This window comes from Camelus ferus, chromosome 14, assembly GCF_009834535.1.
Source record: "Camelus ferus isolate YT-003-E chromosome 14, BCGSAC_Cfer_1.0, whole genome shotgun sequence".
NCBI lineage: Eukaryota > Metazoa > Chordata > Mammalia > Artiodactyla > Camelidae > Camelus > Camelus ferus.
In genome coordinates, this window is record NC_045709.1 from 25,591,123 (window position 1) to 25,616,707 (window position 25,585).

A 25,585-nucleotide genomic window follows, 5' to 3' on the forward strand; every position below is an offset into this window, starting at 1 on the left:
GGGCTGTTCCACGCCAGACACAGAGGGCAGGGCGTGGAGCCATCACAGGGGTCAGGGGCCAGGGTGGCCTGGTGGAAGCTGTGAGCCAGCAGCCCTGAGGGCCTGGGAGTCATGAGTGGACAGAGACAGTCTGGGTCCCAGAAGCTTCCCGGACTTTCGGGCATGCATATATCCTGCCGTGGAAATGGAACAATGTGCTGGGCCAAGCCTGATCCAGTGAGAGCCTTAACCCAGGTTTCTCAGCCCCGAAAGGAGAAGACACCTCAGCCCACGTCACATGCCTGGGGACCACAAGGTGAGGGCAGAGGGCAAGGAGGGACCTGTGCAGGAGGCCAGCCCAGCTGTCACCTCGACCTGACTCGACAGGTGTGTTTGGTCCCTAATCGCGAAGGCAGGTTCCATCTTCCAAAGATCAGACACCAGCACCGTGTGCTGACGTCAGGCCCAAGACACTGCGGACGCGACCCTCCATCCACAAGAACAGCCTTCTCCGCCACCCACGCTCGCTGTTTTTACTCCTCACAATGGCTCTTTCTTGAGTTGAAGAATCTCTCAAAAGTTGTCCAATCTTTGACCAAGAGGATCTGTGTACTCCCAGCCAGCCCCACACCGCAGAGTAAGAACAGTTGAGCAGATCGTGGGTAAACTGGGAAGGTGAAGGTGGCAGACGCCCTGTTAGATGGGGTGGGGGTTGTGAGCAGCCCCCGGTGAGTGGAGGATTGAAATGCCAGCCACAGAATTTGGTCCCCAAACAAGGATATTTCCTCCCCAGTATGAAAGGCCATTTGTATTCTTTAAAAACAGTGTTTTAAAATTAATTTAAATCAAAGAAGCAATGTTCTGATTGAACACCATACTAAAAAATGTAATATGCTTCAAAAACTGTGAATATAGATTTGAGGATTAAAAGAATACAGGCAAAAGCAATGCTTAAAAAGAGGGGATGGGGGCTTCTGCTCCCTAAATTGGAGAGAGAGCCAAAAGCAATACTCAGTCCTGGCCTCATTTATAATAAGTTCGAGGCAAGTGTCAGCCTTCGAAAGTCGACTCCTATTTTTAAAAAGTATGAGAAGAAACACTACATACTCACAAAAGAAGATAACAGAAAGGACAATGGCTCAAGGCTTCTTGACTTCTGAAGTAATTTATCCACCCACCTACCACAGCTAAATGGCATCTTCCTGAACTATATGAGTATTCAAAGCCTAATTGGAGTTTCTTTCTGTTGACCCGATGTCAGAACGGTGAGTCATTACGGTCTCAAAGAAGGAAAGTGACTATCAATTTATGAATTAATTGTAATTTGAAAGCTTGTTCACTGGTTTTAATCCATCAGTCATTAAAGATCTTTCTAACGACCGGGCTGGGTACTGAAAGCTCATTCATCCTGAACCCCCTGATTGAGCACAGCTTGAAAGCATTTTTCCTGCAGTGTCACACGGGACCTGAAAGCTAGAATATAAGAGTTTTGAATCCAGCCGTATGAAGGAGAAGCGAGACAGAAGTGCCCTACCCATGTGAGAGCAGCTGAGCACCAGGCATGAAGGATGCTGTCCATGTGGTGCCCACACAAGTCCCCCTCAGACGAAGGAGCCCCTTCACAGAAAAGGCGATCCCGCGGTGCCTGACCGCAGGATTCGCCATCTTACTGCAACATCCCGGCTGCCAGGAGCCCTGGACTAGCGTGAAGTACGGGCCCCAGTTAATACTAAGGTGTCCGTGTTGGGTCGTTCCTTGTAGCAGACACACCCCCAACGCAAGGTGTTGCTAGGGGTGCCAGGGTGGGTGGGTGGACGGGTCTTTCTGTCCTGCCCACTCCATTTCCTGTAAGTCTACAAGGGTCCTAAAACCCCGTCAGGTCTAGTCCTTATCTTTTCAGCACTCACGGTGATGAGGGAGTGTCAGAGAGACAGGAGGCAGCTAAAAGAGCCCCCACAGGCCAGGCCTGGGTCAATCCGAGCAGGAAAGTAAGTGCGGTAGCGTTGGATTATGACCCGGAGCAGAATATCAATATCCACCAATGCCTGCTGACATTAGCAAACTGCTGAAGAAACAATTGATGGGGGAGAAGAGGCAACCCTCCCCTGCAGAACGTTAAGTAAGCGGTGTAGATGCTCCACACCCAGGAAGGGGGCGGCTGGACAAAGGCCCACAGAGGGCAGTGGACCGCAGTCCACACCCAGACGGCAGCCTTGACTGGACGTCGCTGGACAGTGCTCGCCTCTGGGGACCAACCGCACTTACGCTGAACGTGACTGGTGAGATGTTCTGGTGCCAACGCACCACCGTCATATGTTTTCTCTGGTCCCTCCTGCTCTGCGTTCACTTTTCTTTCGTTTTTTTAGTGGAGGAACATTTTTTAGTGTACTGCAGTCTACTCTTCATTAGTTTGGTGGTCATCAATGTCCCAGGTTGTCCCCACGTGTAAGTCAGGGCTCTCCAGAGACACAGAGGCAGCAGCCTGTCTGTCTGTCTGTCTATCTATCATCTATCTAGAGAGAAAGAGATTGAGTTATTTTAAGGAACTGGCTCACATTGAGTGTGGGGCTGGCAAGTCCAAAGTCTACAGGACAAGCTAGGGCTGGAGCCCAGGAAAGAGCCGATGCTGCAGCTCGAGTCTGAAGGCCGCCCACTGGCAGAAAGCCCTCTTCCTCGGGGAAGGTCACCTTTTGTTCTATTCAGGCCTTCTACTGATTGGGTGAGGCCCGCCACACTATAGAGGGTCATCTGCTTTACTCAAAGCCTGCTGTTCACATGTTAATCTCCTTCCAAAGCACCCTTACAGAAACACCTGGAATAATGTTTGACCACACATCTGGGCACACAGCCCAGCAAAGTGACACAAAACCAATCCTCACGACATTAAAATCCTGGCAGGTCTGCCCCTTGTACCAAGTGGGTCCCCAGCCTGGGGCCGTGCTTGGGCAAATGTGGCTGGAGTTCCACCCGTCCATTTCCTACCAAGCCCCCTTCAGCTGGTGAGCCACGGCCTTTCATCTCTCGCCCCAAATCCAGCCTGCCTGCTCTGGGGCCAAAGCCGAGGGCCAGCGCCTCCTGCATGGGGCTTTTGTGTACTAGTTGCTAATTCTTAGGCAAGTCCTTCTCTATGTCCTGCTACATGCCAGCCACACTGTATTTTCGTTACTTTATTTCCATCTTTAGATTGAAAGAACAGAGGCACATTCAGGGAAGTTCCAGTGACAGGAGATGGTTGTAAGGACAGTAGCACAATGTCTCCTAAGCTGTGCTGCGTCCTCCGCTTTCTTTCCCTCTCTCTGCCTCTGCCGTGCTGCTGTCACGACTGTGACTGGGGCCGTTGCCTCAGAAGCCAGGTGAGCACGGCAGGAGGCTGGGAAGCAGGAGAGTTATGGACACACTGCTGTCTGAAACTGCCGTCTGTTCCTGATGCCAAGTCCCGACCTTCCAGGTACCTCACTCAGAGACTCTTTTAGCCTTTGTTTTGTGACCTCTATGGTTTTCCTAGAATCTAACGGTAGAAGAAGACAGGTGCTGAAATGCAGAGTCAAGCAGATGGGGTCTGTTATGGTCTTGGCCCTTCTTCGACGGGCCTGGGGTGAGGCACCTCCAGCATCCTGAGTCCCAGCAGGACGCCTCGGGTGGTCCACTTTGTAATGCCCGGCCTTTCCCTCCGACCCTGGGAAGGAGGGTGGGGCTTTTCTCCTACTCAGCTCACTTGGCTGTCAGAAGGTGCCCGATTTCTCTGTTATAGTTCAGGCCATCTGGAGACACAAGTTCTTTTGATCTTAATCCCAAATTCCCTGGGAGGTACTTGGGTTGGTCCGGCATGGGACGCTTGTTCCAAACCAGGGGCGCCACGTGAACTGGACAGCTCCCGGCTGATGTGCGGACTGGTCATTTGTCCCTGGACCGGGCAGTTCTCAGGGCCCGTGACCCCTGCACCCACTCCTGTGTAAGCTTCTACAGTAACGTTCAAAACGCCTTGTAACTGCCGGCTAGTTCACGTTTTCCTCTCCAGGCCTCACGGTCCGCCTGCCTGCGCTGGGCCCGGGCTGGGGACGGCCAACCCCGCGTGCAGCCGCTGTCAGTGCTCAAAGCCCCCAAACACCACAAACCCCTCCTACTGTGTAAACAGACTTCTTCCACCGAACGTGACTTTAAAAAAGAATTACGGACTGGAAAGGCGCTCACGGCAGGTCGGCGGCCGGCCTGACCCTCGAGGACACCTGCAGACCCTGGCGGGCGCCCGGGGCGGAACGTTCCGGGCCGGGCCGCAGCGCTCGGGGAACGTGAGGACCGGGAGCGGGGACCCTTTAAGCCGGCGCACCCGCGGCCCGCGCGCCCGGAAGGAGCGGGGCATTGTGGGAGGGCCCGCGTTTCGGCGGGTTCCGCTAAAATGGCGTCCTCGTTGCCGGCGCTGCCCGCGGGGCCTTAGCCTGTCGGGGACCCGGGGGCGCGAGCCGGGCGCGGGCGGCGGGGCTTCCGGAGCGCGCCGGGCTCGGGGCGGGGTCGGGCCGGGGGCTCCCGGAGCAGGGGCCCCGCGGGCGGTCCCGGGCGAGGATGGCGACGCCGGACCAGAAGTCGCCAAACGTCCTGCTGCAGAACCTGTGCTGTCGGATCCTGGGCAGGAGCGAAGGTGCGGCGGGGCCGGGCCGGGGCGGGCAGGGCGTCCCCCGGCTCCTCGGCCGGCCTGGGGCTGCAGCAGTCCCCGGGGCGGAGGCGCGGAGGGCGGAGGCCGCGCCCGGGGCGGGCTGAGTCAGCGCTCGCCGCCGCCGGCCCCGGGAGCGCAGCCCGGGGGCCGTCAGCTGCGGGCGCGGCCACGTCCCCTGGGCTCGCCGGCCCGGGCAGGCGCTCCCGCGCTGGTCTGGGTGGAGAGCGCGGCGGGCTGGCCCCCGGGCACGCGTCCGTGACGGCGCCGGCGGTGACGCCGCGGACGGGGTGCCGGTGGCGGCGAGCCACCCCATTTCCCCGGGATGCTGGGAGGTGAGCGGATTTGAGTGTGATGCGAAGGTGGCGTTTCCCTCCGAGAAAGGGTTTGACGCAAAGCCAGCCCTGCAGGGCTCACATGGCGAGTGCTGCCGCCAGACCCAACCCTCTACAGCGTGTGAAGCCGTTCTGTGGTCCTTCAGAAATGGCCCAGTTTGCAGTCTCTCGGTATCTGTTTCGGCGGCAGGGAGGGGGTTCGAGGGGATGCACGATGAAGGAATTTTCTGGGTAATTGAAGCAACTGAGTTACTTGTTCCTTAAGCACCATAATGTGGAAAAGAAGTGCAGTTTTTGCGAGACGACTTTAAGCAAAATTAAAGTATTGACGCTGCATTTTGACCTGCCCTGATTCATGACAGTTAGCTTACATCATTTATTTGATGCTGTATGATCACCTTAGGGGCAAAAGATGATTTTTTTGGTCATTCTTTTAAATGATACCGACTTCATATGGTTCTTGCTACAATATGAAGTTTCACTCTGTCACTTTATTCATCTAGGAAATCTTTGGGCTCCCCCCACGTCCAGGCACTATGCTAGGATGTGGTTAGACAGACAGGTCATTCCTCTCATAGAGGCTACGTTCCAGTGGAGGAGACGTGGTAAGATAAGTGAGCTTCTAATGTTGATGAGGGCTGCTGTGATGAAAAACAGAGTAGGGTGAAGCTGAGGACACCTGAACAGAGACCTGAGTGGAGTGTGGGTGCAGAGACTTTGAGTGGGTGAGAGCGTGGCTCTCCTGTTTTTGTCTCCAGTTCTTCTGAGTGTGTGTCTCTGGTAATCTTGAGTTGCCTTTCTGACTTGATCCTGATCACAGGAGAAACCAAGGAACTGAGATTGTGGGCCACTCATGTTAACCTTGGTGCTTTCATTAGACCAGTGGGTCCCCAGTTTTCCTCCAGGGGTAAACCACACATTCATCTGTTTCCATTGTCACAGCTGGACTTTGAAGACCGTTCATTTCAAGATATCATTTCTCAATTAATACATTTTTTTAAAAAAAATTTGCAGCTCCTTTGATTGGCTTAGTTTCACCGACTCTGGGAGGGTTGAAACACTTCTCTTCAGCAAAGTTCTGCGCCCTCCTTCTCTCCATTTAGAATTGTGTCTAAATTAAGAGTAAATGGCTTTTGTACAATTTAAACTTATACAGTGCTGTCAGTCAATTATATCTCAAAAAAAGAAGGAAAAAATAGGAAAAAATGTGACTAGGTTGCCTGTGAGACATAGAGGGGATCCTTTCAGAATAAAATATCTCATAGAATCCACTAAGGTGATGCTTTCTTGTTCCGTTCCGGATGGCTAGGGTTGCCAGGCAGTGATTGTGTTCATAATTCTAAATTATGCTACTATGTACTGAAGAATTTACAAGTCTTTAGTAGCTTGCCTTTTTCCGTTTAATTTGTTCTACCTCAGTGAATAATGTAGGAAGCAGTATTAATTGCTGTCTTTACAGTGTTTGTGATTTTAAAAAAATTTTCTTTTCATTAGTGAGTATTTAATCTGTTAACTAAGTAGAACATTTGATTACTTCGTTTTCTAATGTGTTACAGTTGGCCTTATGCTTTTAAAATATATTGCTTTTTTGATACTATGAAATTGAGGCATACTACACATGTTACTTTTAATGTGAATTTCATATGAATCAATTTTTCATAAAGTATTTAAAGTTTTTTTTATAGTTGGCTTCAAGAGACCTTCAGAAGCAGAGTACCTAGCTGTAATGGTGCTTGCTGTTCTTCTAAGTTAGTATAACCATCGCTTCCCACTTTTTCCGGCTCATATCACCGTGGATTTCCTTGAAACGCATAAGCCTGCCAGTGACAGAATCCCCTCTCTGCATCCCTGCCCTCCTCAGAGCATGTTTTGCTTGTGTCTTTGGATAGTCATTGTTTCTGTGTTTGGAAACTGTGTGCCTGATGTTACAGTGTTCAGCTGTTTGAGGCAACATTCCTTGTCGTACTGTGTAATCTTCTTAGAAGAAACGAGGAGTCTTTACCAGGTAAGTGTGTGAGCACAAGCGCTCGGTAGGACCGCAGCGCAGGGTGCGCCGGAGCACAGCCATTGCCCTGACCTGGAGCCCCTCTGGGGGCAGCGTGACCCAGTGCAGGCAGAGGAGGCTGTGTGGTCCTGGTGGGTCAGGGGCTACAAGTGGTGTTGCTATGGGCTTTATGATTTTCAGAAATGGTGAAGAGCTCTTGATGAAGTTCCAAATAAAGTATAGACTTCTGCTGGTTATATTCTGGGGAAAATCAATGTGTATTAAATATATATTGAAACGTATGTGTGTTAAAGTGTACACTATGCCTGTTACTAATGTGCATGTTGGAAACTTAAAAATTTAGGCTTCATCTGAAGGTTGTACTTAATGGGTTTAGTATTGTTATTAAAAATGAATTAACATCTAAAAGCGATCTTGGCTTAAATTTCTAATACGATATATATTGATAGATGTAACTCATGTAAATAGCAAAAACTTCTAGGGGTCCTCAATATTAAGAGTGTAAAGGGGGCCTGAGACCAAAGAGTTTGAGAACCACAAATCTAGAGCAGTGCTTTGTTTTAGAGCATCGCGTTGCACCTAGAGCTTCGCATCAGCACTGCCTGCGGCTTCGCAGAACCTGACTGCCCTGGCTGCTCGCGGGGCGGGGAGCTGGGGGCTGGGCAGTGGTTGGGGGAAGGCTTTTTACTGTATCTGATGTTTCACCTTCTCATTTTGAATCCTCTAAACGTGGTACTTACTCAAAGTTGATACTATGGGCCCTGTTTCCAGAGATTCTGATCCTGGAGGTCCCTTGGAGCTCGGTGTCTGGAATCCTAAACCCGCAGTCATTCTGGCCCGTGTCGGGGCTGGGGCTGGGGTTCAGCTTACTGCCCTGCTGCCCCTGCCACGTGTGCATACAAGCCCGCATGGGAGGTGGTGCAGGAAGGCGGGGACTAGTGACCTAATCATTCGCCTCCTCCACTCGCTGCCCGCCTCCCGGGGCCGCAGCCCCTGCAGAGACTCTCTGCTCGCTTGTTTCTGTGCCCTTGAGCTCAGTTGATGCCTTTGACCTGAACATAAGGACGACCCCTGTGGGATGCAGGAGGCGCTGTCTTTCCCCCAAAACCGTTGGGCCTGCAGGTGCGGGGATGGAGGCCACAGCCCCGCTGCGCCTCTGGCCTGGCTCTGCGCCCCCTCTAGTTTGTCTTCTTCTCTGCAGCCAGAGGGCCGTGTTGGTATAGGTTGGGGTTCTTTTTTGAGTTTACCAAAATACCTTTTTCTCCCCCACATTTAAGTTGCTGTATCTCATCTTGAAGGCTAAAATCTTCAAACAGATCTTTAAAAAAAATACTGATACCACAGGCCCATTAGACCATTAAAACCATTTGTGAAAGAGATTTTAGACTTACACGTGATGATGCCACAGAGCCGCGTGTCCCCACGCGCACTCCTCTGTTGCTGGCGTCCTACGTTAGCGTGGCGTGTTTGCTACAGTGAAGGGGTCGATAGCAACACACGGTGTTAACTCAGCTTCCTGCTTTATTCACATATCCTCGGTTATCTCCTGATTAACGTCCTTTACTGGTCTCGGGTCCCACCAGGGAACCATGTTACCTTTGCTGTGTCTCCTTGGGCTCCTGTTGGCCCTGACAGTTTCTCAGACTTTACAAGTTATTGTTTTGATGACCTTGACAGTTTTGAGTACTGAAAGTCAGGTATTCTGTAGAATGTCTCAGTGGGATCAGCATGGTGTTTTCTCATGGTTGTACTGGGATCTGTGTGTTTGGGAGGAAGACACCACGGGTGGAGTCTCTGCGCCCTCTGCGCGCGGGGGACCCCGGGTGCACGCTGTCCGCACGACTCCTTGCACCTGGCGGGGGGTCTGCAGGTCCCGGCTGCCCAGGCCCCCCCCACCCCCGCTCCTGCGCTTGGGGAGGAGCTGCCGGGCTTCGGGGGGGGGTCCCTGGGTTTCAGCCACCCCTTGAGGGGGGGCATTTACACCGATTACTTAGCTGTTAGTTTTTAAAAATTTCTTTGGGATCAGTGGTAGTATCACCTCTTTCATTCTTAAATTTGTGTCTTTTTTTGTTTTTGTTGGTGACAAATTTATGTTATCAATTCTGTTGAATTTTTTGAAGAACTAGCTTTCAATTTCATTGATTTCTTTCCCCCATTTTTGTTCTAAATTTCATTGATTTCTGCTCTAGTTGTTATTATGTCCTAATACTTTGAATTTAGTTTGCTTTCTTTGATTTCTAGGTTTTATTGTGTAAGCTGAGATTATTGATTTGAGACCCATCTTCCTTTCTGATGAAAGCATTTTCTACTATAAATTTCCCTGTAAACACTACTTTAACTGTATCTCACGTATTTTAATGTGTTGTATTTTCATTCTCATTCAGTTCAAGATATTTTCCAGTTTCCTTTGAGACTTTCTCTGGACATTATATTGTATAGGAGTATGTCGATTCAATTCCAGTATTTGAAGATTTTCCAGATATCATTCTGTTATGATTTCTGGTTTTTAATTCAGTTATTTATAGAGGACATATTTGAGTAATTTTAGTTATATTTAATAAGTTTTATTTTGTGACCTCTCAAACACTGTTTTTTTTCCTAAATTGAAGTATAGTCAGTTACACTGACTGTTAATTTCTGGTGTCCAGCATCATGTTTCAGCCATACGTATATATACATACCTTTGTTTTCGTGTTCTTTTTCATTATAGGCTACTACAAGATAATGAATATAGTTCCCTGCGCTGTACAGTAGGCCCTTGTTTGTCTACTTTATGTATAGTAGTTAGTACCTGCAGATCTCGACCTCCCAGTTTATCCCTCACTTATCCCTTCCCACCTCCTTTCCCCCATGACCATGTTTGTTTTCTATGTCAAACACAGTCTGTCTTGATGAGCATTGCATGTTGGTTTGGAGAGAGGAGTGTTCTTTTGCTGAGGCTGGGCTTCTGTGAGTCTCAGCGAGGCTCCGCTGGTGGTGCCGGGGCTCAGGTCTGTATCCCTGCTCACTTCCTCTTCACTCATCTTTCCCACCCTGGGAAGGGGACTTCTCGCGGTGGAGCCTGGGGGACAGCATGCCTGCGGTTTCAGCTTGTTGACGGTTTTCCGGGCGTAGCAAGCAGATGTGCTTCCCCAGGAGGCAGAGGCGGGTGCCGAGCTTTGCTAGCGTCTCCTGTAGGATTTTGACTCCCAGTGTCCAGGAAGGAGGGCTGGGTCCTGAGTTCCGTCTGCTGCTTTTACTTCACGTCTGTGCTGTCCTGGAGGCCAGGGCGGGCTGGGGGTGGCCCAGGTCTGCAGCTGTCGGGCTGTGTGGGTGCGGTGGGGCAGGGGTCCTCCTGCCCCCTCATCCGCATCTTCTGCGGTGCTGGTCCCCTCGTTTCTGAAGCCTCCCTGGACCTGCACCGAGGGAGCTGTTTCCTTCCTGGCGTCTGTCCCCGCGCTTCAGGTGTCGCCGTCCTGACCCCGTCCCACCCAGTGCTTCCTTCTCAGCCTCTCTGGCTTGGTGATTGTCTTTGTGTTGCTTCTGCCTTGCTTTCTTTGCCCTCGTAGGCTTATGCCTTAAGGGGCAAAAAAGCTCCCTTATTCTCTAAGTTCCGTGGGGACTTTGACAGGAGTGGAGGCAGACGCCTGTGTTTAAGCATCGTCTGTCTGGAAGAGCGAACGTGGTTGTTTCATAAACTCATTGCCTGTTTTGAGTGCTCACAGCCCCTCTGGCGTGTGAGGGGACCAGAGCCTCTCGGAGCCTCTGCCCAGGCCCACTTCCCGCGAGCACTATCAGGGCTGTGAGGGTTCCCGCTCCTTTTTTGTGATTATCAGCCCAGCGTTGTCTCCTGGGGGTCTGCAGACTCTCCGGCCGTGGCTGTCTCCCTTTCTTACTCTGTAAAACTGTTACTCTGCTCACTCGTTGTTCACCGTGTTTTCTGAGTGGCTCTCCTGCCCTCAGTGAAGACTGGGATGGGGGAAGGTGTGTGCATGTGCCCAGTCCCCTGTCTTGAATGGAAGCTTTAGGTGATCAAAACCTAACCTGATGGGCAGTAACTTGCAACCTTTTATTTGCCTTTCAGCTGACGTGGCCCAGCAGTTCCAGTACGCGGTGCGAGTCATTGGCAGCAACTTTGCCCCAACTGTCGAAAGAGATGAATTTCTAGTCGCTGAAAAAATCAAGAAAGAACGTACGTATTTTTCTTAAATGTTAGTGTGTGTTGCATTCTTAAGCTTGTCAAAGCTAAGGGTGCGCGTGTCTGTATACGTGCATGTATGTGTTCCCAGGCACGTTTTAATTACAGGTGCTGTTACATATGTAATAAAAATTAAAAGCAAGGGCAACTCAGTTCTTTTAACAGAAGACAGTGAGAGGAGGTTGTGTTAGATACTATGGTAACGACATAATTAGGTTTAAGCATGTGAGGAAGATGAAAGGACTTAATGTAACTCCCTGCTTGTCTTGTGATTTGCAGTGCTGAACTGGTCACCTTTCGGGGGGGAGGGTTAGCTCAGGGGCAGGGCACGTTCGCTCCCCAGTGCCTCCATTAAATAAATAAACAGACAAGCAACCCTAATCCCCCCAGAATAGCCACCTTTGACCAGGTAACACAGATGTTACCTTGGCAGTTAAACGGTGCTTGGTGAGTCAAGCCTTACTACTCTTGATGGTCCCATGCAAACTTCGGGACTTTGGGACTTCGGCATTTTCATTCTGAGATGGTACTGAGAGCTTTCTTAAACACTGTTACCTTAAAGGCCTGCTGGCTGCTGGTTCTCTGACTGTGTCAGGTGGGCTTTGCTGCCCCTCCGTGTCTGGGGGGCCTGAGGGAGGGACCCGCCTGTGAGGATGGCTCCGGGGCTGCTTCCCCTGCCTCGGTTCCCTGGACAGAGTGAGCCAGCGCCAGTGCCTGAGAGGCATCCGGTGCCACCTCCCTGCGGGCCTGACTGTTGCAGAGCGGAGTGACTCTTTCTAGGAGCTGGTTCTTCTCGGCACGGTATCCCCCCACTGGGCAGCTGCATCATTAACTGCGTTTGCCCAGCGTCTGCGGGCTGTCCCCTGTGGGCTGTCCCCTGTGTGCTGTCCCGTGTGGGCTGTCCCGAGCGGGGCGTGCACCTGAGCGGGGCCGGGGCGGCGGAGCGGCGTGACTGTGGCTGTGCGAGCCTGGATCTGGTGGCAGCTTGATGCGCGGGGCAGGACTAAACATCTGCTGAGATGAGTCAGATCTCGGGGCGACTGGACACGTGTGTGCTGAAGGGGGACGGTGAGAACAGAGGGTCTGTCCTACCGTGTGTTCCCTTCTTGTCTGTAAAACCCTGCTCCCTGATGATGTCACATCTTAGGATATTTTTATGTTTTAGGCTTTGGGTTATTTCACATTTTAGATGATTAGTGAGAAGCCCAAGTAAAACGTAAAAAGGATTTTAAAGAAAGAAAAAGTTGATGTGGTCTTGTTTCTGATTATTGGAAGTGTCTCTAAAAACTATGTGAATTAACTTCACTGCTGAAACGCAAAGTAAAATGAAAGCATTAGGAAATAAAGGGAAGCGGAGGCAACGCTCTCTGTCTTGCTTTATTTAGCAATCTGTTAACATCATCTAGGTAAATATTCTGTGTTCACTTTTATTCTTATTCTACATTTTGTTGTCTTGTGACTTTTATGTCTATGAATTTGAATCAGTCTCATTCTATGGAAAGAACACGTAAGAGTAAATTATATTGAATTCTTAACACGTGGTTTTGTTGGATGCGCCCAGCAGTGGGCATTTTAGAGGCAGCTTCCCCTCTCTGTGTCAGAGGGCGTGGGAGGACAGACGTGACCGGGATGCTGTCACTGGCGTGTGGTCCCTGTGGTCAGCGCACGGTACCAGGACCCTGTCCTAGCCAACGAGTCTGAACGTGGCTGTCACATCAGCCTTGTCTTTCTGCAGGAGAATTGGAACATTTAACTCAGTGAGCTTGGCTGATGAGATTGTGAGAAGACTATCCTGCTGCACGGGGATAAGGAAACACAGAGATTCCCTGGAGACCGCTGAGGCTGTAGCCAGCTTCTGAAGGGTGCCTTTTCTCGAGACTGTAACAGGAGTCCTTCGAGAGGCCCCTGTGCACAGGTGGAGGCGCAGTGCTGTTGGTGTGGGTGAGTGGGTCTCCCCCGGGGCCCAGATCCAGCATGCAGTCCCTTTTGCGGCCTTTAGAGAATGTGTGAGGCAGCCCTGGAACGCGGTGGGTGAAGATGAGCAGTAAGCTGTTTTGATTTCGATTTTGAAACAGAGTATCACGTCTTACACTAAAGCAAGATGGAACGTTGCTGTGAGTGTTAACAGATGCTCAGTGTGTGGTTGAGCCTCTGGCATCCGTGGTGCACCTGTTACTGCCTTTTGGCTGTTAGGAGTCCAGAGATAGTGCCACTGCCCATCCCTCCCTCCAGGTGGCTTTTATTAACTGGTGAAACTGGTAGTTTGCCTTCCTGGGCTGTTCATTTCTATCTATAGACAGAGTCTGAAAGATCCCATCATTTCTGTTCCTTTACTAACCTTCACGTAAACTCTTTGATTCCACCCTGATTTAGTCTGTATTTTATGAACTTCGGCGAGCTCACATGAACTGACCCGATGGATGTAGTGAGCTGCGGTGACACTGTCTGGTTATTACCTGGAGTAGCGAGCCTGCGGGGACGCTGTGTCTGGCTGGTACCCGGCGTAGCGAGCCGCGGGGACGCTGTGTCTGGCTGGTACCCGGCGTAGCGAGCCGCGGGGACGCTGTGTCTGGCTGGTACCGGGCGTAGCGAGCCGCGGGGACGCTGTGTCTGGCTGGTATCCGGCGTAGCTGAGCCGCGGGGACACTGTCTAGTTACTTCGATTCTTAAGCTCAGGATTCTTTTCAGACGTCAGAGTTACCTGTCACTGTAGGTGAAATCATATCGTAAACACAAATTCTGGTGACTGACATGCTTATTTTCTGCGTTTCAGTTATCCGCCAGAGAAGAGAAGCAGACGCTGCCTTATTTTCTGAGCTGCACAGAAAACTCCATTCACAGGTACCGCTCGAGTGTCCTGGAAGCCGCTCTGCCATTGGCGAGGCTGTTAGTGTGATCTGGGAACGCTGTTAACCTTTTCTGTATCGGGTAACGGCTTTCAGTTGTAGATGGTGTTGCTTTTTCAAGGATGCTCAATATTAGAAGTCAGTTTAGCTGGGCTGAGCGCTGAATGGCTGATAAAGCTGTTGGGGCCCCCGGGAGAGTGTCAGACGCGTGCAGGGGACTGTGGGTCACTGAAGCCTTGGTCCCTTCCTGGGAGGAGGCACGCCGTAGGGGCCTCGGCTTGTCTGCACGACAGCACAGGCTTACATGTTGATCCACCTGATCGTTCATCAGCTTCTTGTTTGTCCTGTTTCAGCGAATAACTTAGAAAACATGACTCGACTGTTTTGTGACTGGATGTTGATACTCAGTTGGTTTTCCTGACCCGTTATTTTTACAAAAGACTCTGCTGGCCTTCACTCCAGTAACCTAGCTGAACCCTGGGGTGAGATGTCTGTGATTCAGACTAGAAAGGAGCCCAGGCTGCTGTCTCCTCTGGGGGTCCTTCCATGAGCCTGGACGCTGAGTGGCCCTGTGTCTGGAGGCGTGACTTGTCCTGCCAGAGTGCATTTGCCTGTGTGCCTGGGTCCCTCTGGATGGGGGCTCCATAAGGGCTGGCCCCCTCCTTTCTCGCTCTTGTCCCAGCCATGGAGCTTGTTGTTTCTGAAAAATCCTCAAGTTAGACCGTAGTTTAAATACCTGGAAGGAATTTATTCATTGAAGAAACTTTCGAGGAATATTTCATACATATGATGAGGTACTTGTGTAATGTGAGTAGCTATCCCATAAATTGCTTTGTGAATAAAGGCATTTGTGTTTTCCAGCCTGTGCAGCGGAAAGGTACGATCGCGTGAGCAAAGCAGAACGCTCTGTAAATTTGGGGTGAAGCGCGTTGGGGGTGAGCTCTGTTAATGGCTGTGCATCAGGGCAGAGTGACACACATTTGATGGTGACCTGACACCCAGACCTGCGTGTTATCACCCCGACATCTCAGTGCTTTGGAGCCGTGAGGTTCCCAGGAAGGCGTGGTGCTGACGCCCGCATCGTAGACTTTAGAAAAGCTACTTGTGTATTTTGTGATGCCATTTTTCTTAGAATCACTGCGTTTGGGAGGTTGGTTACTATAAGAATTAGCTCAGGGCGGAAATACTGCTACTCAGGACTAGGGCAGCTTAAACATGTCCTTGTTGGGGCTTTGGAGTTGGATTTAGGGGCTTAAAGGGTCCAAGGGCACTGACTTCTTGAGAACAGCCTGTAGCCTTCTGATGGGGAGCGCTGTTCGCAGTGCCTCGTGTGAACGCTGCCAGGCAGGTTTCACAGCGTGTTCCTGTTTGGAAACAGGATCATTTAGGAGAGAGGAAGATGGAACTGGGGAGGGGTACAAAGCTGTTCTTTCACTGTTTTCTTTCTACACAGGGAGCTTTGAAAAATAAGTGGTCAATTCTCTACCTCCTGCTCAGCCTTAGTGAAGACCCTCGCAGGCAGCCAAGCAAGGTGAGCGGCTGTGTGCGCAGCTGGAGGCCTTCGGAAAGCACGTGTGGTGCCCCTTGTTGGGACGGGTGTCCCGCACCGTGACCGGAGCCAGCGTCAGTACCTAAGATAACGTGAGAAAAGCCAAAACACGTGTCCGGCTTTCTGGGCAGTTGTGGTGGCTCGAGAGATTCTTCTTTTTTCTTCTTTTGTTTTTAAGGGCATTTTCAGTCAGCATGCTGTGTTTCCTTAAGATGTTTTTGAGAAGCTTGTTAGTCAGATGTAACCATGTCTGATTAAATAGAGCATAAACTCCCTTTTCAGAATTTTTGCTGTGTAAAATTATTAATATCAGCACAGCTTTGTTATTCTTTGAATTAGAAAACCTTCTAGGATTGTCTTGTGTTTCCAGATATCCTTGTGAGCGTTAAGTCCTGTCACACCAGCGAGAACTTGGGCGTCGGCGGGTTTAAGTTTTGACCCGTGCAGGGGTGGAAGGGGCGGCTGTGCTGCTGCTCCGAGTCCCGGACGGTCTGGTTGATAACAGATTCTGCTGCAGAAATGTCCGTGTTTAAGAAGCTGAAGAATGGGGGTGGAAGCATATGTGGCTTTAGTCTGAGTAGTGAGCACTCTTTCATTACATAGTGACGCCAGACTTTTAAAAGTGCTTGAGTGCCGAGTCTTGGTTTTTCTGAAACAGTGTTTAGCTATCAGACCACGCGGGAAACCTTTCTGACACTTGATCGGATCAGGCACACTTTAAAAGTGTGGTAACTAATTTGCCGTTTAACAAATACAGGCAGACCTTGTTTTGTCGTGCTTCGTGCACACTGCGTCCTTCACACATTGAAGGTCTGGCAATCCCGCATTGTCAGCTGATGATGAGTGTTTTTAAGCGATAAGATATTTTTTTAATGATGGCGTGTCCATCGCTTTTTAGACACAGTGCTGTTGCACATTTGCTAGACTGCAGTGTAGTGTGAGCATGTCATTCATATGCCCAGGAAACCACAAACCGTGACTTGCAGTGCTCTCGCAGGGAATTTTGGAACTGAGCGCACAGCATCTCTGCGGTGTGCCTGCACAAGTGCGGCGGCCAGAGTAGAACGGAAATCTGAGTGTAAATGGTCTTTGTCAGCTTGGGGAGGGGTCCTGTCATTCATGTCTCTGCATTCGTAATGCCTCTTGTCTTCAGGTTTCCAGCTACGCCGCGCTATTCGCTCAGGCCTTACCGAGAGATGCGCACTCAACTCCCTACTACTACGCCCGGCCTCAGACCCTGCCCTTGAACTACCAGGACCGCGGCGCGCCATCGGCTCAGAGCACCGGCAGCCTGGGGAGCAGCGGCGTGAGCAGCGTCAGCCTGTGCGCCCTCAACGGCCCCACCCCAACGCCGCAGTCCCTTCTGCCGGGGTAAGCAGGCCTCCCGGCGAGGCTGCCTCCGCCTGGGGTCGGCGTGGGTGCGCCCTGCTGCTCTGTTCTGAGCCTCGTGTGTGCCCGGGTGTCCTGGGCACCGCCTCTGACGTGCTTTATCGTGGGCTCTCACTTTTGACCAGTGCCTGCCGGCAGGCGTTCTTCCCACTTCTCACCCTACTGACCGTCAGGGCGTTGGGCCGACCGTAGCCTGCTCCTGTCCATGCGAGTAGTGAGGGCCTGGCTTGTGGGGGCTGCGGGCAGAGCCTCGTGTGGGGACAGCTGTCCCTCGTGGCGGACAGCCCCTGCTGCGCTCGCACGCCTCTTGGGGAGGATCGTCCCCATCCCGAGTGACTTCCTGAGAAGTGAGTACGAGAAAAGGAGGCTGTGTCCCCCCAGGGGCGAGGTCTGCAGGCTGGGAGCGCGAGGGGTGAGAGGGCCTGCTGCAGCGGCACGTGGTCGCTTAGCATGCGCGGGCCGGCGCGGGGTGGGCTTGGAGCTGCTTTTCCTGTGTTTTCTGCACGTGCATTCCTGTGTGAGGCCCACGGCTAGAAATCACGTTAAAGCAGACTTGCAGAAAGGGCGTATTTTTCCAGAAGAGCAGTGACCAAGGATTCGCCATCAGGTGATGTTTTCCACGTGAGCATAACGTAGTACAAATCATTGTGTGGCTTAGTGCGTTTGTTCAAGTTATTAGAAAACAGAATGTGTGCCACACACACGGGTCCTGAACAGAGTCCGGGGTTCTAGGAAGGCAGCAAGACACACTCACCTTAGAGCCTGAGCTAACTATTGTCCTGGTAAACAGTTGTACAGAGAACCTTGAGCTTCAGCAGGCTTTCAGAATTTTTTCTTGGATTTAGAACTGTGTTCAAAACCAGTTTTAACTTCGTGCTGTTGGTGACTTTCTGGCCCTGTCAGAAGTAGAGTGAGGGTGGTTTCGGGTCCTCTCCTGCTTCGCCAGCAGGTCACGGACAGGCCGCCAGCGGTGACAGAGCTCCCTGTGGGGCCGTGGTGCCCTGAGTGTCTCGTTTTTGTGTTTTGTGGTCCTGGGAAGCGCTGTTTTTGTTGCTGTTGTCAGAACGTATGTCCCTGCAAATCAGCCATCTGGCTCTCAGAACTCAGCGAGCAGCTTTGACGTTCCCTCCAATGACTGAAACCAATGTTCCGGCCTTGGCTGTGCCTGTGCCTTGGGTCTGGTGTTTGTCCGTTTTCAGAACTGACTGCACATCGCGCTCCTTCTCCCCGTATTGAGGCTGTGAAGCCGGGAGATGGTGAGGACAGGACGAGGGCAGTATCTCAGATTTTTTAACTCAGCAGATGTTTTAGGGTGAAATGAGTGGTGGTTTTAGGTGGGTGATGTGTGTTATGTGTTTGTGAAGAGGAGTCAAGTAGATTTTGATTTTTCTGATAAGAAACTGAGTGGAGGTGGTGGCCAGGGAGCCGGCCTCGGGGCCCCAGGCGACCGTGGGCGCCCTTGGGCGACCGCTGTTGGGAGATGCGAAAAGCCCTTCCTCTCTCAGACAGGCTCATCCAGCCCCGGGGGTCGGAGATGGTCTTCGGCAGCAGCTGGGCTCGCGGCTCGCGTGGACTCTAAGCACGAACCAGCCTTCTTTACAAACCGCTACCTCCAAAGGTGTCCCCGGCGCGGCTTCGCGCGGTGTGACGAGGCCAAGGCGAGACGGGGACGCGGGCGGTGAGTAAGGATGTGCCTCAGTGCGGCTTTTCTCTGGGCGTTTGGAGTCCACGCTTCCCTTAGTCTAAAGCACTGACCAGGGATCCCTGCTTGCTGCCTGCGAGTGGGTTCTGCTGTCGTGGCGGGCTCCGAGTCCTCAGTGTGGTCTGTGAGGCCTCGGCGGGGCTGGCCCTCTCCCTTCCCTCCCCGCTCACACCCCGTGCTTGTGTTCAGCCCTTCTTCCTGGGAAGGCGTCTCCCGGTGCGTCAGGGTTACCCCCCCACAGCCCCGGAGGCCTCGCAGACCACGAAAGGAGGCTGCTCTGCCTTGTTCACTGTGCCGGCAACCAGCTCTGCGCCTCGCACCGTGAAGGAATACATTGGAGAGTTATCTATCTGATAGCTAAACAGAGACTCTGAAAGAAAGCCAGAGTTTGTTTTGTGAGAACGCTGTGAACAGCAGTGTTTGGAATACGCGTGTCCTGAAGATGGAGGCATGGGCTCTGCTGCTGGCTCCTTGTCTGCTGACCCTGAGATTCCCCAGCTGCCCTTTGTCCTCGTTCAGACTTGTGAGGACATGGCAGAGCGCAGAGCCCCCCGTGCACCTGCCGGTCACGGGATCCTGGGCCCCGTGGCTCCAGAGCTGGTTCCCAGATGGGTCGGGCACTGCTCTGCTCCTCCCTCTCTCACCAGTGCCTCCAACCCGTGTACAAAACTGACAGATAGAGGGACCTAGAACATACTTGATTAACCCAAAAGGATAGGAGAGGGAGCGCAGAGGAGAAGAGGTCAGTGGGATAATAGAAAACATAGCACAGTAAGGTGAATTTAAACCCAGACATACTGGTCATTATTTTTACATGGGTTTAGACTCTTTCTTTAAAACACAATTTTAAAAATTGCTGCTTAGACAGTTATGTATCGCTTACAAGAGACGCGTGTTAGATGTGGGTGCACCAGTAGGTTGGAAGTAAATGGATGGAAACGCACATCTTGTCCTCGACTGTCAGGACCACGGGGCGGTGTGCCTCATCACAGCGGAGGGCCGGGCTTTTCCCAGGATGAGGGGCACCTGGTGGCCACGCAGGGGTCAGTTCCTCGGGAGGAAGTCCTGCCCTGCGTGCGAGTTCACGTGTGACAGGGCCTCCGCCACGGCGCAGGGAGGAGCCCACGGGACTCCAGGCAGGACGGTGGGCGTTTCAGCTTCTCTCCCCCTCGTCCCCCCGATAGATGAAAAGTAGGCAGAACAGTCACTGGTCAGGTTTGATGTGATTTGATCTTCATTGAATTTTATCCCACAACTGAAATTGAAACCCGTGTGGCCTTCTGACCGCTGCCGGGCACGGGCGTCTGACCCCCGCCGTGGGCTCTGACTTGTCTCTCCTCCTGCTGGTCCTGGGCTCTGGGCTTTGCCTCCTCGGCATTTTGTTGGGCGGAACCTGGTTCTGAGTTAGCTTTTGTGCCAGGGTGTGGAAATCATACGTACCGTTCTGCTGCGTCACCTCCGTGGGATATGGCGGTGGGGCTGGGCTGGTCTGCAGGCTTGCTGCGCAGGGAGTGAGTTCTCCAGGCACCACGTGGAATGGTCGTCCATCCCTTTGGGGTTATTTGTGCTGCTCCTGGGTTACATTAAAGCCCCTCATGCTGCTTGGTCTTTTTAAAAGACTTTGTGAGAGGAATTATGTGATTGCCTTATCCCTTTTAGAAAGTTCTATTTTCAGATAACTTCATGTTATTTTCCACCTTAAACTCATTTAGTATTTAAATTTTGTTCTGGTTGCACATATGTAATCTAAAGTGACCTAACCTAATCTAAGTTTATTTCCTCTTAAAACGTGTCGTCAGTAATTGTTCTCTTGCACAACCGTGTTCCAGGCGCCGTGGAAGTCACCGAGGCGGCGCTGGTCAGAGACGTCCTGTATGTCTTCCAGGGCATAGACGGCAGATACGTCAAGATGAGCAGCGTTGCCGACTGTTACAAGGTGGAGGGGAAGGTAGGGGCTCAGCCCCTCTGCGGCGCTCAGGAGCCGTTAAGGCGGCGGAGGGGCTGTTTGCGCGCGAGGCGTGGGTAGGGTGTCAAGCACGGGATTCACCCCGTCCAGCCGCCCCGCGGGATCCGGGCAGCTCCTGTGTGGTCTTGTCGGGGCCCTTATCCGCAGCGCTGCCTCCTTTCCGCCTGCACCGCGGCAGCCGCCCCGTGTGCCGGTCTCTGTGTCCCGTGCTGGTGAGGTCAGGCCTACCTGACGGACAGGCATCCTGGCATCTTTGCCGCTGATACAGGTTCCACATGATGTGCCCCTGCTTCTGCTTCTGTCTCCAAAACCCGCCCCTCCCGCAGCCCTTCTCCTTGACCCCGTGTCCTTCTGTGACTCTCAGCCGAGTCCCGAGGTGCCTGATGCTGCCCTGTCCCTGTGGCGCTGCACACCCAGGCCAGTCACTCCTTGGTGGTGGGACCCACGCGCAGCGTTCCCTGCCTGCTGTCTGGTGCTGTTTGTTCCCAGAGTCTCGTTGCGTTCACTGTAGTGATGGTTTATTGGTTATTTCTTAGTTTCTTGTGTTGAAGCCTAAAAATTATAAATATAAAAGTACGAGTGGTTGAAAAAATTATAATTAAAATTTTAGTGTTTTAAAATTTTAAAATTTTAACTCTCGGTATATTTGCTTTTAGGCAAACCTAAATAAATCCTTGAGAGATACGACAGTCAGACTCGCTGAGCTGGGCTGGTTACACAATAAGGTCAGGAAATACACCGACCAGAGGAGTCTAGACCGTTCATTTGGACTTGTAGGTCAGGTATGTTCTTTATTCCTAAAACGCTTGGGGCGCCGTTCACTTCGGGAAGTGCTGAGTCAGCTTGGAACCTCGTTATGAAAGTCATTCTTAGAGGGTTCTTTTCACGCGAAGATTTGATCATAGACTGTTCTCTGACGTCACTCGGGGAGACAGGAGGCGCGGGGGATGCTGGCAGATGCCAGTGCAGCAGACTCAGCGTGGCGGGTGCTGGTGTGAGATCAGAGAGGTGGAAACAGGTAGAACCGGGGGCAGAGGGCGCGGTGACCCCAGGGCTGCAGCCAGAGGACAGGCTTCCTTCCAGTGGACGCAGCCCCTGAGGGGGGCCACGGGGACCCCTGGGCGCAGGGCGCACTCGGCTGCACCGTGCGCCTGGACGAGGGGGTGCTCCGGGGGCCACAGGCGGACCGGCTGCTGGCTGGTCTGGAGGAGTGCCGTAGGGAGGACGTGGGCCTTCCCCTCCGTCCCGACCCGGGGCCTGACGGAGAAGTAGGCGAGGCCCCAGCTTCTCTGAGCGGTTCAGCAACACCTGGCAGCCGTCCTTTCCAGTGAGATCTCCCAGGTCTCGAGGGGACAGTGTCACCAAGTAACCCACGTGCCTGCTGGTCAGCGGTGTGGCTTCACCCTTCTTGGTGGCACCGTGTCACGTAGCTGACCCCCTCGGGCTCGAGAGGCCTCATGTGCAGAGCGGAGATGACGGTGATGTGTGTTCTGGGCACTGGAGGGGGTTTTGTGGACAGTGACACCGTCCCTGAAAAGATGCCACATTGTGTTTCTTGGAAATCACTTCAGAAGATGGAAGTGTGGGCACCTCCTGCGTCTGCCCCGAGCCCCGTCACCTCGCTTGTCCCTCCTGTGCAGTCGAGGTGGGGTGCCCAGCATGTCGCCCCCAGGTCTGCAGATTCCAGACTGCACAGGCCGTCCCGCAGCTCCCGCCTCTGAAGTGTTTGGGTTGCAGAGTTAGCCTGCCTTCCCTTCTCTCTCGTAGCTTTAAGGATGAGGATGTTCGTGAGACCCAGTCCACGAAGCGTCAATACAGTACAAGTAAACGTGCAGCCGGCTGGTTAGGGAACGGCGTGGAACCTGGTCTTTGTTTAAAGGGAGCAGCTCTTCTCCTTTGCGGGCTCTGTTGCGGGCTCTGTGAGGTCAGCGCCTCCCACCGTGCCCCCGGGCTTGCGACTGGAGTTCGTTCCAGGAAGGTCCTGGCACAGGTTCCTTATAGCTTCTGATTTGACACTTTTTCAGAGTTTAAGACTGGAAGGTACAAGGCAGTGTTAAACAATGTGGGTGGGAAAATGAGCGTTACAAAAGAAAGAAAATTGGGAGCTGGCATAGAGCGGCCAGTAAAAAATACCGCTGATGACGAATGTGAAAGTTACATTTTCATGCTAAAAATCTAGAAAGGGTGTGGTCTTAAAGGGTCACTGTCTCAAGTGGGTCCCCTTCCAGCTTTGTGAAAGCGTGCTCCATTTTCTCATGTCCCTTCTGCAAGTACCTGCGCCCCCGTGTGGCTAAACCCACATGTGGCGCTGGTTGGGCCTGCGAGAGGCCCGGGGCAGAAGCGGGACTCAGTCTCGTGGACAGTGTGGCCAGCGCGTCGCCGGGCCGTGGCCGTGCGTGCGCCCACGTGCGGCGCTCACCGGCCTCCTCTCTCCACAGAGCTTCTGCGCCGCGCTGCACCAGGAGCTCCGGGAGTTCTACCGGCTGCTGTCCGTCCTGCACTCGCAGGTGCCTGCCCCACCTCTGACGCCTTCACGGTCTCACCTGCTGCCGAACTGCACTGTACAGAGTTTTTACGCTTCATACGTCACTTTTTAAAGACGAAAATCTGGCAGTACTGTTGGGAAGGCTTGGGTGTCTGGAAAGGTGCAGTGTGTCTCACGCCAGCCCACTGCCCATTTCAGGGTCCTGTCTGCCACTGAACCAGACCACGCGTGTCCTGGAGGAGCCGTCGTGCTCTCAGAGGGGCCTCTGTCTCTGCGGGTGGTCCCTCCCCACGCTCACGTCACGGGGGTTAAGGAATGATTGGCGTGCCTGCTGACCTGTACTCACACGTCCTGCCTTCCCTGTTTTTCAGCTGCAGCTGGAGGACGATCAGGGAGTGAATTTGGGCCTTGAGAGCAGCTTAACACTCCGGCGCCTCCTGGTTTGGACGTACGACCCCAAGATAAGGCTGAAGACCCTGGCGGCCCTAGTGGACCACTGCCAAGGTCGTCTGGGTTTGTTTTGTGCCTGCTTTTCTGTGCCGCTTCCACACATTCACAGACATGAGCGCACAGAGGATGACCAGGAGCGCAGTCCAGCGTGGACGCGTGTGGAGACCTGGGGCCTCGCCGAGATGGAGGGAGAGAGGAGGCAGATGTCTGGTTCTTAGAGGTTTTGCCCGTTCTTGTGGCCCTCGGAGTTACAGCCGTTTGTCTCTGCTCCTCGTCCTTGTCCTCGCTTGGCAGCCTCCTCTAGACGCCTGTCACTCCCGAGGTTGCTGCCCGTGGCTGGGCTCAGTGTGGTGGCGCAGGCCCCCGTGTCCGCGCGCCTGGCCGCCCCCGGCTCCCGGGCTGTGCTTCTGGCTCCTACTCAACTGCCCCCCCCCCCCCCGTTGTGCCGCCCGGGCCGAGAGCCACTTTCTCTTTTCTCATCTGTAACCTTGGGACACTGGTGGCCGCCATTCCCCAGCCTGGCAGCACGCGACGAGGTGTGGGGGCTGGGCATGCCGCCCCCTGCGGGCGGCTCTCGGGGCCCAGGGCCGCACACGGCCGACTCCAGTTCACGATGCCGCACGCGGCGAATGACGCCTCCTTCCTCCAGCGCCGGCCGCCTCTGCCCCCGCCCCCATCGCTCCCAGTGTCCTCCTGCCCCTGCAGCCAGTGCCTCTGCAGCCGGTGCCCCTGGCACCTTCATGGTCCCCGGTCTCCGCCTCTCCCTGGGTCGCCGGAGCCCTGCCCCACGCCCTCTCCATGCAGCGTGGCCACAACCTGCTGACCGCTCTGCCTTGGCCTCGGCCACAGTGCCTGCACCCGAGCGCGGGATCCGTGCTGAGATCCGACCACCCCACCCTGTCCTTAATGTCTTCTGCGATCTCGGACAGTCCTGAATTCTTAACGTAAGACACTCCTCACGTGTTTGCATATTTGGGCCTGGATGATGTCGCTCCCAGGACTTCACATGGAGCTGTGCTCCCAGGAGTCCGGGCCCTGTCGGTGCAGAGCTGTGCTCTCAGGCTCCTGGTTGTAAGCAGCTACTGAAACGTCCAGCTCAGGAGCTGAGAGCAGCGTGTCACACGGGAAGAGCAGAGGGCGGGCAGTGGTGCCGCGAGTGCCGTACATACTCGTTTGCGTACCGGGTCGCAGTGTGAAGCGGGAGCCTTCATGTGCGTCTCACTCAAGAGAGGTGAAAGGTCGGGTGCTAGATCGGGTCTCGGATTTTGTGCTGCCGAGGACGCTGTGGTGGCCGTGGACTTGTGCGACTTGCCGAGTCTCGCGAAGCCCGGGTGATCACCGGACCTCTTGGCTCCTGACCCCGTGGGTTTGCCGCTGCCTTGGGGGCCGAGGTGGTCCTAGGGGACTCAACACTTTGTCTCGACCTCCTGGCTGGGGGCAGGTTGCCTGGTTTCTGTGTGAGTGTGACCGTGGGCGTTCTCCTGTGCCCGCAGGAAGGAAGGGAGGCGAGCTGGCCTCAGCCGTCCACGCCTACACGAAGACGGGGGACCCCTCCATGCGGTCCCTGGTGCAGCACATCCTCAGCCTGGTGTCACGGCCCGTCCTGAGCTTCCTTTACCGCTGGATATATGACGGGGAGCTGGAGGACACTCACCACGAGGTGAGGGAGCCGCCGTGCCCTCGGATGCCGGCTTCAGAAGCGGGGCGCTCGGCGCTCTTCCGTGGTGGGTTTCCGTCTTGGCCGTTTCCCCTAACAGCGCCGCTCCGCACTTGGCTTGCATGCCACACGTGCGTCGTCCTGTGCTTTGAGAGCCAGCTACCCCACCGGCAGAGCCGTGCGGGGTTAGTGGAAAGCTGTTGTCCCCCTGAGCAGGGGGCAGCTCAGCAAGGGCTGGTCGCTTGTCCTGTTTGCTGTCGGGGCTCGGTCTGCTTTCCGGCCGTGTGGTGGCTTGCGTTCTGTTGCTTTGCAGGGTCCCTGGACAAGCTGGACTCATCTGGAATAACTGAGGTGCTGACAGCTTTTTTTTTCTAATTCTCATTTAATTTTATTTATT

The 25,585-nt window shown here is 53.4% G+C and overlaps 1 protein-coding gene across 2 annotated transcripts in view; it reads left to right on the forward strand.

The window, feature by feature from the left end:
* Positions 1–4,346: 4,346 nt before the first annotated feature.
* Positions 4,347–25,585, forward strand: part of TUBGCP3 (tubulin gamma complex associated protein 3) — a 45,390-nt gene continuing 24,151 nt past the window's right edge. Inside the window, exons 1-11 of one of the 2 annotated variants that reach the window (XM_032496611.1) lie at positions 4,347–4,615; positions 11,031–11,138; positions 13,918–13,985; positions 15,444–15,521; positions 16,693–16,910; positions 18,434–18,606; positions 20,460–20,578; positions 21,253–21,378; positions 23,035–23,103; positions 23,453–23,585; positions 25,025–25,191. In XM_032496611.1, coding sequence (XP_032352502.1) covers positions 4,540–4,615; positions 11,031–11,138; positions 13,918–13,985; positions 15,444–15,521; positions 16,693–16,910; positions 18,434–18,606; positions 20,460–20,578; positions 21,253–21,378; positions 23,035–23,103; positions 23,453–23,585; positions 25,025–25,191 — 1,335 coding nt within the window. In that variant the 5' untranslated portion in view covers positions 4,347–4,539. The remainder of the gene's footprint in view (positions 4,616–11,030; positions 11,139–13,917; positions 13,986–15,443; positions 15,522–16,692; positions 16,911–18,433; positions 18,607–20,459; positions 20,579–21,252; positions 21,379–23,034; positions 23,104–23,452; positions 23,586–25,024; positions 25,192–25,585) is intronic. The other variant, XM_032496610.1, reaches the window with a different exon arrangement.